Raw genomic sequence first — 16,540 nt, 5'->3', positions numbered from 1 at the left:
CCTCCCCCTCCGTGCGGTCACGTGGTGGGCGGCAGCGGCGGCCCAGGCCCGGCACCGGGAGGCGGCGGCGGCGGCATCAGCGGCCGGGGTAGGTGAGGCTCGCGCTGCCGGCGGGGTCTCGTCCGCCCCGTCCCTCCGCCCTCGGGCCGTTCCTCTCCCGTCGCTGCCCCTGTCCCTGCCCGGCGGCCCCGGCCAGGTGCGTGCGGGTGCTGTCCTGCCCCGGCTGCGGGACTTCACCGCCGTTCCTCGCCCCTGCCTGGCGAGAGGCGTGCGGGAATCGGGGCTCCTCCTGCGCCTCTTACCGGCGCGTTCTTCCCCTACCTCCGGGTCGTGTGTCCCTCTTCGTGTCCTCTCGTCCCCTCCGCCTACCGGGGGCCGCGCGGCCTCGGTGCGGAGCCGGCCAGCAGCAGGGGCGGCTGGAACAGGGCCATGAGGCCGCCCCAGGTCGCACAGGGCCGGGTGCTGCGGGGTCGCCGGGCCGTGACCCGGGACAGGCAGGGGGTACCGATCTGGGCCTTTCTCGCCAGCTCCATTGGCTCCGGGTGGGGGGACATCGGCGACCCGTCTCTTTCCTCAAGCCTTCCCATCCTGGAAGCCCATTAGTGTTCCCAGGACCCTTCTGCGTGCGTACCGGAGCCCCCGCGTTTCACCCCCGCGGCGGGGCCGGTCTGTGCCGGAATGACGTCCATTTACCGGCCAGGCGCCTGCTTTCCCTCTCTGTAGCCCGGCTGTGTCGGTTGTTGCCTGTTGCTTCCTAGTGGATCCTAAAATGTGGCCTTTCATTGCGTCCAGACATCTTTATTTGGTTTACGTATTGTAACCTCAGTGTTTTGCTCGTTTTTTTTTCCTCCGTCCCGTTGGCAAGGGCACGTTTGTTTCACTTAAAACGTCTCCAGAAGATAGTTTTTAATGGCTGATTGTGTCCATTAGTGCTGAAAATTAGGGGTGAGCGGACTGTGCTAAGTTGGTTTAAAACTATGCATCACCGAAGATTAACTGGAAATCGAACTAGTAGGAATTGGCTGTGATTTTCATCTGTGTAGTTTTGCCTGTTCGAGGTATTTCGGTGGAGAGGTGGAGGAAAAATGGAATTTTGGAGAGGGAAAAGATCATGTTTGTTTCTTAAATACGAAGTGGAGAGCAGGTACTGCGTACCTGTATTGTTACGTGGACAGGCTTGATCTATATTCCAAATTTTATTTTACTTAAAAGGTTTATTAAAGCACTGCTTGATGTGATTTGTGAGACTTTCGGCTACTGTATTAGAAAATGGGTAGCTGCACAGCCTTCCCCATTGCTTGTTAAATCATAGAAACACCGTATTCTTTTTACAGGTCTCTATTTAGCATTAAAAGGTCAAGGGCCTGAGCAAACTTATTTTTGTGTACACAGTAAACAAATTAGCAAATGGAGCTTGACATAGGCGTTTCCTCTTCTCCAAATCCAAGTGCACGCAGCTTTTAGTAGCATGCACCGAATGTAATGTTTCTGTTCTCAGTTGCTTTCACAGCATGTTTTTAAAGTGCTGTCTGTCTGGTAAGGATAACTCACTGTTGCTGTTTGAATTCTAATAAGGGAGGAACTCCAGAAGTCTGTAGAGCATCATGTTCAGAGTTTGCTTAGCCTTTGGCTGCGCTGCTTCTGTCCCAGTCTCCAGCCTGTGGTGTGTCCTGGATGTTCTGCTCCCCTGTGTGTGTATGCGGTGCTGATGGAGCATCAGCTGCGGAGCGTGGCTGAACCAGCTTTTCAGAGTTAATTCATTCCAGTAACATTCTTGTGATGGGCTGGCTAAGGCAGTGTCAGCATTTCTTTTATAAACCATGGTTTCCCAGGACCTGCCACACTGTTCAGGGGTTGGGGAATTTGCTTATTGCAAGATCTTAAAATTAGAGCTTTGCCCTCTAAGCAGATAGTTCAAAATAAGATTAAAAGCAACATTATGTTGGCAATAACTGTTAATGATTGTTAACAGAAGTTGCATTAGTGTAGCTTTTACGTTTTGTCTGAGTCCCGATTTTGCATACAACATCTAGTGATTCACTCAGCAGCCTGAGATCTGCACTTCTCCACTCTTGAGAAGTGGAGGTGAAATTCGAGGCAGCATTATCTCCAAATAATGTCATCTTTTTCTTGCCTGGCTCTTGGTTAGCGGGAACATCTGTGGCTGTCGGTGTCTTTTAAAATGAACAGAAATGTTAGTGTCATATTTACCATTTTCTATTAATTACCCGCATTAGTTATCTTCAGTCAATTTTTGCATGCAGTATTCCACTGGCTTTCTTGCTTAATTTTGAGTGCAAAATAGTTCATGTTGCCTTTGAGAGCGTGTGTTGCCCAGGGAATGTGAGTAAAGATCAAATATACAGTTATGCAGACTAACCACGTGATAAGCAAAAAGGGGGAGGTTGCTGGTGACTGATCTTTCCTGCATGTTTCTTTGTTTGTTTTTCCTACAGCTGCACTAAAGTAGAGGCAATGTGTGTGTGCTCAGAAAAAAGCCAAACCACAGCTTCTTTCCTCCCTGTCTGTCAGTGTGACATCACTTTTGCTCTTGTATTTCTTACACTGGTCAGACTGAGACACCTGGCACATGCCTGTAGTGACAGAATCGTGCTGTTGCATTTCCCAGACGCTGGTTGGTCGTCTTTTTTCAGGACACTCTGTGTGTTTGTACAAAATAAGTATACACTGAATTGTGAAGATAAAATTGTCACAGATGTCATGACTGTAAGGAGCTGAGAGTCCTAATGAATGCTGTCTCTCTTGCCATAGCACAGCATTATGAACTGCATTGTAAAACTTCTGAACTCTGCTGCAAATTCCACTTGTCACCCACACTAAGATGCTAATGATGATAACTATGAAAGTAGAACTGTGTTTAACTTGAACTGTGCTGGAGATTATTAAGCCATGCATAAAGCCAGACAAATAAAAACAAAAAATACATTATTTTCAGTGAATTGGTTTGTATTGAATCAGTCGTCTCAGTGTCTTGGCTGCAAGCTACTTCCTAGTTTTCCATGTTTTTTAAACGTTATAATTAGTGTTTTATATTTTAAGGGATAGAGGATTTAAATGTATTTTGAACACCCAGGTTTTCTGATTTTGCTCTTCAAGGCAGGTTCTTGAATCGCACTGTTCTTTATTTAGTTAATATTACTGCATTGTTCTTCTGTTTCTGCTGCATTCTTCATCAGATATACTTAACTTTGTGGAGTCACTATAGGAACTGCAGCTGAAGTACAAAAGCTGAGGAAGATCTGAATGGGGTGAAAAAAGTCTCTTGTTCTCTCTAGTTTGCATGCTATTGTCATGCTTATTCTCTTTATTGCTCTGAAACCCTGACACTTAAGTGTAGTCTATGTGGTATTTCCCTCCAAATTCCATGATAATGGTACTAAATCTGCTGTTGACTCGAAGAGTGCTGCTGGTTTAAATAGTCCAGGAAGTTCTCTGCCAAAACTGTGATTTTTTTTCTGCTCACCCCCTGGCTTTTTGTGTGGGTGTGGGTGTTCTAAAGACTGGAAAATGGGCACTCCTTGGAAACAGAGTGAGACCAGCCATAGTTAGGAGTGCCTTGCTTCCCGTGTCACACGACTCAAGGTGGTATTCAAGCCTCAGTCTCATACAGTAGTGCAAAATGGAAGGTTTTCTGGGCTTCGTTTTTTTTATATGTACTGTTTGCTTTAAGCTCTTTGAAATTCATTCTGGCAGTACTTACAAGGACAATTTTTATCACACATTGCAGGTCAGGTGCCAAATACATGAGAAAGGATAGGAAAGTAAAGGGTATAAATATTTTATACATCTGAGTAGCTGATCTTGAACTGTGATAGGTTTGCCTTCCAGTTGTTTGAGATTTTAGCGTAGGGAGTGGTGTCTTTGCTGTTCTTCACATGTTATCTTGAATAGAAAGAGTAAGATGGGTTGCTATTGTTTAGTTTTTAAAAGATAGTATGATTCTTGGACTCTCATTGTAGCATTGTATAGCAACAGCAGTGAAGGTAAATTGCACTGAGAATTAGAAAATCAAATAAAACAGCAGTGACCCAAGGACCAGCTGTGTTGACTTACTTTGCAGCTTTTTCTAGTAGTCTTTTGTGTGAGGAGAGGCCAGGATGCCCATGTAATTACACAGGTGAGCAAAGAAGTTGTTAGAAATTTGCCTCTTAGTATGCATTTTACCTAGACACTCTGTCTCCTGTAGAGGTGTAAAGACACCTTCAGGCAACTTCTGTGTTATTGTGGAGTAATTTTGTGTCAGGAACTAAACTGCTGAATTCAAAAGCTCCTATTTTATTTATGTTGAAACAAACCGAAGTCTCCTTCCTTGTGAGGGATGAGATGTTGACTTCTTCCGAGAAAAAGTTGAGATCTGCATTTGGCTGGGGTTGTTTCTCTTAACTATGAAAAAGAAAGCTTCAGTGTGTAGAGAAGTCGCAGGTATTACTAAAGAGCTCTGTCGCTGCTGTGGTGTGTTCTTGCTTTTTGATTCCAGAGGAATCATAAGCCTGCCACACTTAATTGCTCTGCTGGTCTTTGATGTGTGCCTTTCTTGGCTGGTCCATATTTTAATGAGCTCGTAGACTTTCTGTTGTTGAGTAAATTTTCTGATTGGGGTAAAATGGTCCCTCAGGCAATTTGAATGGAACAAAGTGATAGCAGGGAACAGAGGACATAAAATGCATGCAAAAGGAAGTATGGGGATATGGAAATTTTGGTTAATTTCAGGCAAGACTTAAGCATTTTTAGTATTTTAAGACTGTGCTTCTGCACCTCAACTATTTGAGCATTAATCTGGCAGACTCCAGTGTGGTTGGGTAATTGAGCCTCACTGTACATCACTAGTAAACAAAAGCTTCTTGCAGTCATCTACATTGTCCCCTTTCCTGTGCTCTCTTATCTTGTGCAATTTCAGTAAGACTTTTGCTCGATGTAAGGTTGGGAAAGTTGTGCTAATTGGGACCTTCTGTTGCAATTTTTATTGTGAAATTGCTGCAGGGGTTAGGGTAAGCCAGCTGTGCTCTGGGATCAAGTGCTGTGTCTGCTTGTAGGAGTAAGCAAAAGCACAGCATACATTGTCTCAGATTGAAGTTAATCTTGGTGGAAGGTGTCAGATTGAAAGACTTTGGAAACAGGTGAAATTAACACTTCAAGACAGATGCTCTATACCAAAATAAATTGCTAAATTGATCCTTGCCTAGATGATCTTTACAGAGGCTTGTGATCAAAGCCCACTCTTCTACTCATACTATCTTACAGTGGCAGATGAGTTTGCACTGTTTGAGTAAAAGAAGTAAAGCTAGAGGGATATTAAGTGTTTGAAGCTTATTTTTATTCTGTGTTTCAATGTATTTGATTAGTTATTTTCAAATGATCTCTGTCATCTAAATGGTGCAACAGGGAATTCTTTAAACAAAAGCAAATTCTTTAAAAATGAGAACTCTGCCCTGCCTTTATGATAGATGTGAGTAGTACCAGAGAGACACTTACAGTAGAACTTCCAAAATACCTACATTTTGCAGCCAATAACTCTCACTGTCAGTAGGTCTTAAACTGGTTTTGAAAAAGATCTCTAAATACCTTACATGCTTTTGGAAATGAAACTAAATAATCATAGGTATGCTGTTATTCATGAACAGCCCACATCTGTTGTTCCCTTTATGCATTGCTTCAGTTGTCCAGTGAAACAAGTTTCAGGACCGTGAAACTTCTTGATTGGTAAAGTAATCAGGTTAAAAATAACTCAGAGGAGCAACAAAAAAAAGAATTGTTGTCCTCCTGGCAGATTTCATGTCATGGTGGTGGCTGTGGAGAGAGGGGTTATTGATAGAAATAAAAGCTGGCTTTGCTATTTTTGGTGCATTGTTCTTGGTTCAGTGAGGAATGTGATGAGCTGTGCTTGTGGACATGCCAGGTTTCTCCGTTGTTGGCTTCTCTGTTGGAAGCTAGGTTGGGACAGTGTTCCACCAAATGGAAAGCAGAACTTGAGACTGAAAAAGCACATGGGTTTGGTCATGCTTGGGAGTATATAAAGACCTGAGGCATTGTGATAAGGGTATATTTGGGTTTCTGGGAAATTTAATCACCCATTTTTATCACAGCAGTCTGTTTAGAGCGATGGATTCTGAGAATCTGTAGTGTAGAGTTCAAGGTGTGCAGCTGAACTTCACCTTTTGTTCCTTTTTTCAAATGCCTCTCAGTGCCAGTTCCAGCTTTGTAAAATCCTCTGTTGGCTCAGATTCCCAGTACTGAACCAGCCTACACTGTTCTTCCTGCTTCTTGGAAGTCTTTTATTGTTCCTTGTGAGTACAGAAGATTTAGCATAGATTCATAATGTATGTCCCAAGGTTTTGGAGTGTCCTTAACACAAGATAGCAAGAGGTAGATCTAACTTCTGTTTTGGAGGAACAGAACATGACTGGAGCATACAGTGACTTCTGATTGCTCCAGAGGTAATTTTTGTGTGAATGTAGGTGAAGGTAGATTATCTGAGGAAAGTAAATGAACTTTACAGGTCTGGCCTTACTATGAGCCCTTTGTCAGCAGGCATAGTGTATGTCCCAGCCTGTTCTGTGCTGTGTGTAGAAAATGGTGCCTGGTATGATCAAGAAATACTGCAAGTGATTTATTCCCTTCCCTTTTGTGAGCTATGGAAACCAGTGCTCTAATCATAGTGTGCTTCTTAGCAAAATCAAAGCAGGACCATGAGTTACACTGACAGAAGAGTTGTAACTTGGTTTTGCTGTCAGATGCGTTACTTTTTATAACTAGTCAGCAGGTTTCTGAAAAGAAAGGTTTGAGCATTTTAGCATGAAGTTTTATATAAGTATTTTTATGATTTTTGTTTTTCAGGAGTTTATAACATATTTAATCTCATTCATGAATCGAACTTCCTTTTTAAGTCATGGATGACAAGGCTTCTGTTGGAAAAATCAGTGTCTCCTCAGACTCGGTATCCACTCTTAACAGTGAAGATTTTGTCTTGGTTTCCAGGCAAGGGGATGAAACACCATCTACAAATAATGGTAGTGATGATGAAAAAACAGGACTGAAGGTAAGAATCAATAACCTGAGTTTGTTCCCTGTTCTTCTAAATCAAACTAACCATAGATAGCTTAAAGAGGGACTTCTTTATTGTGGAAAACTTGACAGAAGGGAGAACTAAAGAAGAATCAATTTTGCCACTTATTTCTGCATTGCTGTTGCTGATGTCAGAGGTTACATTAGGTTTTGAGTAAGAGCACTCTCCATCACTACTTGTGGGTTTTTTTCCCACTTTTCAGAATCCTTCAGGAAGTACTTAGGATGAAACAGTCTGACTGTCATGAACTTGGAGCTGTGATTCTATCACAGCTGTCAGATAGAAACCCCTGTTAACATACACTTGATTTGACCATATCCTTTAATTCAGACATATATTAAAGTTTTCCCCAATGTGAAATGTTCTCTTTAAGAAATGTTGAAGTGTAGTTGTAACTAACAACCTGGCATGAATCTGAGAATACAAGCCTAAGTGGTAGGCTTGTGTGAATTGGAAGGGCAGTGACATCTTCTCACTTTTTTGAAGTGCTGTTCTAAAAGGGACCCTTCTCACTCTTCTTCCTTCTTTTTTTGGAGGGGGCTGGTGGGGGGAGCTTGTTGGCTACTTCAAGATAATCTTTCATCTCAATTTGTGTTTCAGCAGTCTTTAAGCAAAGTGTCACAAGTAAGGCAATCACTCCAAATTCTGTCATTTCCATGTGTTGAAAACCAACTCTTTCCCAGAGTGAGTGAAGTTAGTATGTTCTTTGTGGGACATGGAAAGAGATAATCCACCACTGCAAGAGACTGATGTCTACAGGCACATCTTTGTCTTCAAAATAATGTCTTTAAAGGTGGTCTGCCTGTTGGAATGGATGTTCCTCTTTTCCTTTGCAACAGTTGTACCAGAAACTTTATTGAACATTTCTTGATGCCTTTGCTCTTCTTGCCTTTACTTCCCAACTGCTCTGTCTGTTTTTCTTGCCTTCCTTTGAGTCCTGGACAAGACACACTTTTATAAATGGCTATTTTCTTTTACATAGGACTTCAAGCTAATTCTGTTAGTTAAGAGTCTCAGGGTCTTGCTTTTGCTTAATCTGGCAAAAAATGTTCACTTCTGTTTTATTGCTGTTGCAGAAGATTGCCACTTTACATCTTAGGGTAGTCTTTAAAAATGATGTTTTCTTGAACAATTTGCCTGGTGATTTCTGAAGCCTCTTGCTTGTTTTTCTAGATGCTGCAAATTCCAGCAGCTGTAAATACTTCAGAATTCAGATTAGTCTCCACAGTGATGCTTACCTTGAGAATGCATATGTGGCAGTGCATGTAATTAGCTCCCAAAGTTGTGTTGTGTTATTTGAGACCTCAGGAGACAGAGACAGTCAATCAGATTTTTCCATTCCATCCTGGTTTTCCCAATGAAAATTTGGAAACATGAAATACCAGTCTGCAGTGCTTCTTGCTCCATGTTGGAGCTATCTGTATTGCTGGTCTAATGATTGTCTTGCAGTGTGAAAGAAATTGGAAGAGACTTGTGTATAAAGTCATCTTCATAAACTTGTGAGTATTTCAGAGAATATTCTTAATCGATTTCAGACTGCCTCCAGAAACTTACTGCTTAAATTTTCCTCATGTGTTTGCTACCAAGGTGGTTTTTAAAATGCTGGCTGCAGATATGCTGTTTCTTTGAGAAAGGAGAGCATTAGTGCTTCTGGGTCCTGATCATCAACAGCTCTAAAATAAAGTTACATTAATGCTTCTGGCTCTTGATCATCAACAGCTGTAAAATAAAGTTATGCTGTTCCCTGATTTGGCACTGAATGCCACAAAGCTTTGCAGGTCTTAAAGATAAGCTTCTTTATGCATTTGGTGCCAAGACAGAGCACAATCCTTGAGCAAAGTGATTCACCTTGTGCCTTTCAGTGTTCTGGTGTTCGAGAGCTGTGCTGTTTGGTTATTGACTGCAGTCTGTGATTAATGGAAATCTGCACCTTAGATAAGCAGTCAGTGTGCAGTCTGAATTCCCCCATACAGGGATCTGCCTGTTAGCCACCTTCTTTCTGCTTAAGGAGGTAAACACTTTTAAAAGGAAATGATGAGATTTGTTACCTATTCTTGGGGACAGAATTTATCTTTGGTGGTGATCTGCAAGAGAAGAAATGTAACCTAGTGAAAGGCTTTGGTTTTCATATATTTTTTAATCTTGAAAATAGTCATTCATTAGCCAGTTATACTGTATTGTGTGCATGCATAGGTGGAGTTGTGAAGGTTATGAGGGGTATGTTAAGGGTACTGTCACCATGATATCTAGAAGCATTTAAGTAGTATATGCAAAATGAATAGTAACATTATGACATGAGAACTGAAGTTCTTTATGTATTTTAGAAGAACAAATGAGTTTTTCCAGGAAAAGCAGTTGCTTTGGTACTTACAACCAAGTTAATTTGTCTGAGGATGTCAAAACCCATTTGCTTTGATGTGCTCCTTAAGAAAAGCAGAAAAGAAGTTCAAGTTCATACTTGAGAAGGCGTCTTGGTTTGTTTTTTTTTTTAAGAAAAGCAGTTTGAGGATCTTTCATTTGCTGAGAGCAGTCTGAGGATAGTGCTAGAAGTTTAGTCTTGTGTTTGCTGCATGTGATAGGATGTGAAATTTGGACATCAAACCTAAGGCTCTCATTTCAGATTTGTTGACATGCTGTAGTTTTAAATCATAATGCTGTGCATTGAATCAATGCATACTTCTAATTTTGGTTAGAACTTCTAAGTACAATCAGGAACCCTGTTTTCTTCAGTTGGTTAGAACTCTTAAATGTGGGTTTTTTTCTGTGATGAAATACTTGGTTCAGTTTAAAAAGGGATTGTTTTCCAGAAATACAATTTTCTATCCATTCTAATGTTTCTCTGTCTGCTTTTGCCCACTGACAGTGGGGCTGAACTAGATTTGTAAAAGCTTTGCTTCTAGAGCACACTGTAGAACAGGAGTTCTTGAAGTATGTGGTACAATGAGACCTCTCACAGCAGGGGACAGCAGTACATGTGTCAGGAGAAGGGAACAAACTACAGTTCTAATAAATCCCTTGTGTTGCTCTAAAGGAATTACACTACATCCTACTCAAAGGTTAAGTGAAGCTTGGCTTTGGGTTTGTGAGAACTGGAGAAAAAAAGCATTAGGGTAAATTATTTCTTTTCTCTATCTCAAGCACACTTACCTGAAGCATTTATTAGGTACACCTTGTTCTTCTCTCAGCTTTGGTTCTGCTGTGCTCTGTCATGCTGCCTCTTACTGGCTTTTTGGTTTGCAGCAAAGTTTCAAGCAGGTTTATGTCTTAAAGTGCACTGTTCCCACGCTGTGGTGAATTTGTGCAGTTGCATAAGAGACTTTGGTTGACATGATGTTAATTTTAATTTGTCTTTTAGGCCTCATTTCTTGGGCAGCTGGTTTATTGCACCTGACTGTTTGGGCTGTGAGTACAGCTGAGTTCTTCCAATCCAAAATTCTATTTACTGTGTCTTTCAGAGCTGAGGAGGAAGGCTTTCTTGCAGGGATTCTTTTAAATTAGCTTTTAAGTGAAAATTTTGACTATGAGGTTGTAGAATATTTGCAAGACACATTTTTCTCTTTTAGCTGCCTATTTCCTGTCACACCACAAACAGCCTGCACTGCTGTTTTACCTGTCACTAGTATTTTTAGGAATTTTTGTTTTCAAGATGATGTTGTATATGGTGGTATCTAGATAGAAGTTATTGATTGTGAGTATTTTACTAAATAGAGTAGATCACTACTCAGACCTTTTTGGCTTTGTAGTCTTGATGGAATGGAACATTTTTCATGAACATTTTATGCTAATGCCATTACAACATTTAATTCTCACTGGACTCCTCACCAAATGCCAAATCCAAACTGAAGTCTGTTAAATCACTGTGAGGAAGAGCATATGAGGTGCTGGTTCTTGCCAGAGTGAGTTTTAAGTTCAGGTTTCAGTGAAAACAGGTCCTGTAAACCAGAAATTACATTAGTTTATTTCAAGATACAGGCTTTAAGGGGGCTGGCAGGACATTATAAGTAATTTGTTATATTTTGTTGCAAAACATATAAACTGTGTGCAATAAAGAAACATGGTGCATCTTCCATCATTGTTACCATCATCATCATTTTTCTGACAAATACCTACAAAGACCTAAATAATCAACTTGATACTTAGGAGGATTATGCCTTTGATGACCATGTGCTTCTGCAGTGTTTTTCATTGGTTCCATGATGAACCATACAAAGGAATACTCAAATTATTGTGAAGTAAATGCAAGTCTGTGGAGTCCTCTACCTAGTTGCATGTTATGGATACTTCTGTGGCTGTACAGCTGTGTCCTACTCATGGCAGGTGATCCCAGATAGCACATGAATGTGTTTTAATCAATACTAAAATATAACTTTTGAGCATGATTTTCAAGAGCATAAATATCTCATGGATTAATTTTGTTGTTGAAATTCTGTAGCAAGACATTCACTAGGTTATTACTTTTATCTCCCTCCTGCCTCTAGGATCTTGTGTGCTTGCTGTTTTATTCATTACCTGTGAATTTCGTGTTTTGCGTACTTCTGAACAGGGATCTGAAACTTCTCTTAAAGTAACTGTGTTCTGCTCTATTCTAGAGTAATTCCAGGTCAAAAGTTTCTGTCCTTTGTTAATATTATTACAAATTAAGTAATTATTTTCACCAGAAACTGATAGGCCATTTACTCCTTTAATGCAGTATAGATAAAGGCTGCTGTTACAAATAATTCTTTGGAGATTGTGGGTCTGAGTGCAGAAAAGAAGATACTGAGTAAACATGTTTCTTCATTTCCCTTCTGAACTGAGAAGTTTTTCTCAGGGGTGTGATGGAAAAGACTATGTGTCAGAATTCTGCTTTGGCTGAGAAACCTCTAATCTCACTGTGATTATTCCGGAGACATGCCTGGTGGAAGTGCACGTACAAATATTTAAGTGACAGCTGATGTTTTGTTTAGAGCATGCTTAATTTATTGCAAAGGTAATCCATGCGTGCATGAAGGTGTTCTGTTATCTGTTCCAGTATTATTTCAACAAGCTTAGCTGGACTTCAGGTTGATTTTATTTACTGTTAAAATGTGAGAACCTTGACCATTGCTTCAGGTTCTTTAAAGATAATTGCATTTTCTACTATGAGATGTGAGTTTTGAGGCAGGTTGGATTTGGTCCAACACTGAGATTGCATTATGGGCAGATTTCTATCTACTCTGTATTCCTCCTCCTGTCTCTAAATGTTTCCTTTCTTTGCTGTCATATTTTACAGATTAAAAAACATTATCTTATTAAAAAGATTTCATTTACCCTCTTTTTAAGAACTTGGAGTAGTTGTGCAAGTTGGATTTCATTAGTTTGTGTGTAGTATCTGAAGTCAGTCAGCTTACAGAGATGTAAGGGTATAGAAATGCATATCTGCTCATGGGGTTGAGTTTAACCAGCAGCAACGGAAGTGCTGGAATCAAGTACCTTTCTCTGTCTGCCATCTGGTAAAATACTTCTGTAAATTCCATTTCCATGCTTAATTTCTGAACTATGTAAAGCATCAGTCACTTCCCTGTTAATTGCAGAGGAATGGACAAAGAGTTTCCTTACGTACAGTTTCTAAGAGTTTCCTGAAATTAATGCCTTTATTCTCTGTCTAGCTTAGCACCTAATTTCGCACCACTTAGGTTGCTTCATGCTTTCATGTTGACTTCAATGAGTACAAAGTCAGGCTGTAGATGAGTGTTAGGAAATAAACAGCACTACCTCTTCTCCTCAGCATGATGGCATAATCCTGTTCCAGATTCTTCTCTTCCTGTGAAACTTTGCTATCTTACCCATGAACCACATAGCATGTTTAATTATACTTGGCACTTTCCGGTACCAGTCTGAGAATCATTGTAGTCCACTGTACTGCAGACATCTGTCAGTTTGTTCTGTCATAAGCTAGTCTTTGTAGTTGGTGATTAAAGACTAGTTTGAAAGTAATGTTCTCTCTTTTTCCAGTGCTAGAAAATTCCTGCTTTGAGCTTATAGATTTTTTTAAAGCAGGGAGGATATAATCTGTCCCGATGAGCATTTGCACATTGCAGTTTCTGTTTACCATTGTAACTAGGTTGTTTGTTAACTGCTGCTTTGGTTGGCAGAAGCAGCCATATCAATGACCTTGTGCCCAGGGGTTGGTGTGTTTGTTTTGGTTTTGTTTTTTTCCATTTGAACAGCCTTTTTTTTGGTGTCCCAACTCTGTTTGTGGCTCTTAGATTGTGGGGAATGGAAGCGAACAGCAGCTGCGGAGGGAGCTTGAAGACGTGCTGATGGACCCACCCATGGAAGATCAGTCAAGTGATCGGGACCATGGAGAAGATGTTAGAACCGATGGGGATGGGGAAGAACCTGTTGTCCTTGAAGCTTCAGCATCCTCTACCATTAACCCAGTGTCGGTGGCAGGACTCCAGAAACCAGAAATGAGTTTGCCAGTGAAAACATCCCAGGGAGGTTAGAAAAAAAATGGGGAATGCCTGCTGGTATTTTGTGAGCTAGCATTTGTGGGGAAGGGAGGGAGAATTTAGGTGTTGTCTGCCATCAGGAACTCACTTTCTGGCAGTTTTCTTGTTGTATTTTGGCCTGTCCTGACTGTAATGTGTTTCTTAGTTGCTTTTGCCATTTAGTTAGTGATGAATTAATTTCTGATTATTGACTTAGGCCTTGTCTTACTTGTTATGTTCAACTTTTTGTCTTGCTCCAGACTGTGAGGATTTGAGCCCTTTCACACCTATGACAGATGAGGACAGTGTGGTGTTTAGCAAGCTCACCTACTTAGGCTGTGCCTCTGTGAATGCTCCCCGGAGCGAAGTGGAGGCCCTCAGAATGATGTCCATCTTACGAAGCCAGTGCCAGATCTCTTTAGATGTGACTCTGTCAGTGCCTAATGTCTCTGAAGGGACAGTGAGGTATGGTGCTCACTCGTGTGTATTCTCTGACTCTGTGAATTTAATCTTAATTATTTCTAGCAAAGAAAACAAGCTACCAGTTTGCCTTGGAGGAGACATGAGCAACTTGGGGGCTTGTTTACTGGTAAATGTGGGTTTTAAGGACATTCATGAAAAGTGATGCTTTGAATTTGTTTACCAAAGACATCTTATTCCCAAGGGTCAGCATAAAATACTGTGATGACACAAGGTGTCCCCAAAGCCATAGTAAGAGTGGTTATTGGTGTACATGTTGGAAATGGCTTGGAAAGTATTTAGTTTGTAGGGCTGGAAAATGGCTGATTAGAGGAGGCTTACGAGGGATGAGGCTGCCCATTGCTGCATCTTAGTGTAGCTTTATGAAGGCTAAGCCCTGATATCTGTGGAGAAATTACTGGTGGAAATGTCTGTTGCATTGTACATTTTTATACAGTTCCATTGAAATATAATTGTTCTGGTCAAGCTTTGCAGTAAATGACAGTCAAGTGCAAGCTATGAAATTGATAATGTTTGCAAGTTAATATTTGGCAGAAGTAATTCTTCTACAGGTGCAAGCTTTGGGTTTCATTCCTCTCTTTCTCTTTTAACAGACTTTTAGATCCTCAGACAAACACAGAAATAGAGAATTATCCAATCTACAAAATCCTTTTCTGTGTACGAGGGCATGATGGAACCCCTGAAAGTGATTGCTTCGCTTTCACTGAAAGCCACTACAATGCAGAACTCTTCAGGATTCATGTCTTCCGATGTGAAATCCAAGAGGCTGTAAGTTGAATCTTTTTGCCAGGTGATAACTGTGTGCATGTAAATGTTATTACAGAAAGGAAACTGAAGCATTTCAGGCACTGTAGGAGTAATGTAATTCATCACTTTCAGCTGTTTTCTACCCGAAGGAAGAACTGAAGCCTCAATTACAGAATAATATGCACATTTAATAGTCTGTCCTTTTAAGAAGTGGAAATAAACAGTTAATTCGATGCTACAACTGAATTCTGTTTGTACAATTGCTTCTCCTCTTAATCTTTAGAGGCAATTCAGGTAGGATTCACCTGCTGCATTCTGTGTGTCTGTAGCTTTCTGACCTTTCCTTGGTGCCATCTAAATGCAGGTGAGCCGAATACTGTACAGCTTTGCCACTGCCTTCCGTCGTTCTGCCAAACAAACTCCACTCTCAGCCATTCCCACCCCGCAGACTCCAGACAGTGATATTTTCACCTTCTCCGTGTCACTGGAAATCAAAGAAGATGATGGGAAAGGTTATTTCAGGTATAGTTCTTTCATTCCTGTGCATTCAGCCTCTGGTTCTATTAGAAAATGAGTAGGGAATGCGAGTCTGAAGTGGCCTTTAAATAGTCCTTTTGAAAGTTTTCAAATTAATCCCAGACAAAAATGACTTTTTAAATAATTCTGCTGGTCCCAAAGTTACTCTCCAGAGAAGTGTTCAGCCAATTCTGTTTGCCACAAGACATATTTAATATCTGGCACAGGGCTATTACTGCTCCATGAGCTGAAAGCTTGATGATCAAGATCTCAGACGTGTTCCCACATTGCTATTCCAGAACTAAAGAAAGGTGTAGTTGTCCATAATAGGGTTTTTGTCTGCAGAGATCTGGGTCTCTGTGCAACTCAGTGTCAGCACAGAACCATACAGTCATGAATTTGAGATCAACAGGTGTCTGGAATTTATTGTAATAATGTCATTTAAAGCCCTTCTTTAAATAGTTGTTTACTTGCAGTCATGGGAAATATGTTTGCATGGAGACAGAAGGTTCAAATACATAGGGACCCAAAACCCACTTTGTGTTTTAACTTTGTTCATTAGCTTTGCATTTGTTCCGTGAATGGGAGAAATTGAGTTTAATCTTTCGGAAATACGTTGATCAGAGAGAATTCTCTTGAGAAGTTTGGGAGCAGAATGTAGTAGAACAAATTATATATGCTGGACTTTTCTCTCTCTACATGATAGTGCTTTGGTAGTTACTGAAGTTGTGTAGTTCAAGCTCAGATCTTCCAGTGCTGCCCAGGAAAGGTAAATCCTTGAATGGCTTTGCCTCTAGATACTATGTTATTTTTATCCTAGTGGAAGCTTAGCTTTCTTATTTTCCCCGTGGTGACTGCAATTTCTAGTTATATCATGCCCTTCAAGAATGTAAAGATTAAATCCTTCATCTATACCCATTTCCTTGTGATTCTTTAGAACTGATCTCTGCATGAGCTAAAACAGAAAAGGTGGCAACATTCAAATTCATTATCAAAGATCATCAATATTAGTTCTCTTTGGTTTTCCTGTGGTCTCTTTTATTGAAATACTCATTTTTACTGATCCTCTAAAGTACTGTTTCTTTATCAGTACCAAAAATCTTTCTGAACAAAGCTGGACTCTGGTTTTAGCTGATTTGTTTTAGACTCTTCTTACCTGATTCTGTTTTCTGACTGAGTTCTCAAAATTTTTTCTTCTTTTTTTTTCCCCTGAACCAAGCAGTGGTATAGGGTGAGAGCATTCGAGCAGCTTTTCACATTT

The 16,540-nt window shown here is 40.7% G+C and overlaps 1 protein-coding gene across 1 annotated transcript in view; it reads left to right on the top strand.

The window, feature by feature from the left end:
- The first annotated feature begins 6 nt into the window (after nucleotides 1-6).
- The window catches only part of RABGAP1 (RAB GTPase activating protein 1), a 72,412-nt gene continuing 55,878 nt past the window's right edge, over nucleotides 7-16,540 (top strand). The window contains exons 1-6 of the mRNA XM_068155793.1: nucleotides 7-88; nucleotides 6,856-7,057; nucleotides 13,312-13,546; nucleotides 13,797-14,001; nucleotides 14,610-14,784; nucleotides 15,128-15,285. Of these exons, the coding sequence (XP_068011894.1) occupies nucleotides 6,908-7,057; nucleotides 13,312-13,546; nucleotides 13,797-14,001; nucleotides 14,610-14,784; nucleotides 15,128-15,285 (923 nt within the window). The 5' untranslated portion in view covers nucleotides 7-88; nucleotides 6,856-6,907. The remainder of the gene's footprint in view (nucleotides 89-6,855; nucleotides 7,058-13,311; nucleotides 13,547-13,796; nucleotides 14,002-14,609; nucleotides 14,785-15,127; nucleotides 15,286-16,540) is intronic.

This window comes from Melanerpes formicivorus, unplaced genomic scaffold (assembly GCF_026170545.1).
Source record: "Melanerpes formicivorus ecotype bairdi unplaced genomic scaffold, bMelFor1.0.p_v2 SCAF_33, whole genome shotgun sequence".
Taxonomy (NCBI): Eukaryota; Metazoa; Chordata; class Aves; order Piciformes; family Picidae; genus Melanerpes; species Melanerpes formicivorus.
Note: the sequence above shows the minus strand (reverse complement) of the source record. Positions and strands in the feature narration are given on the sequence as shown.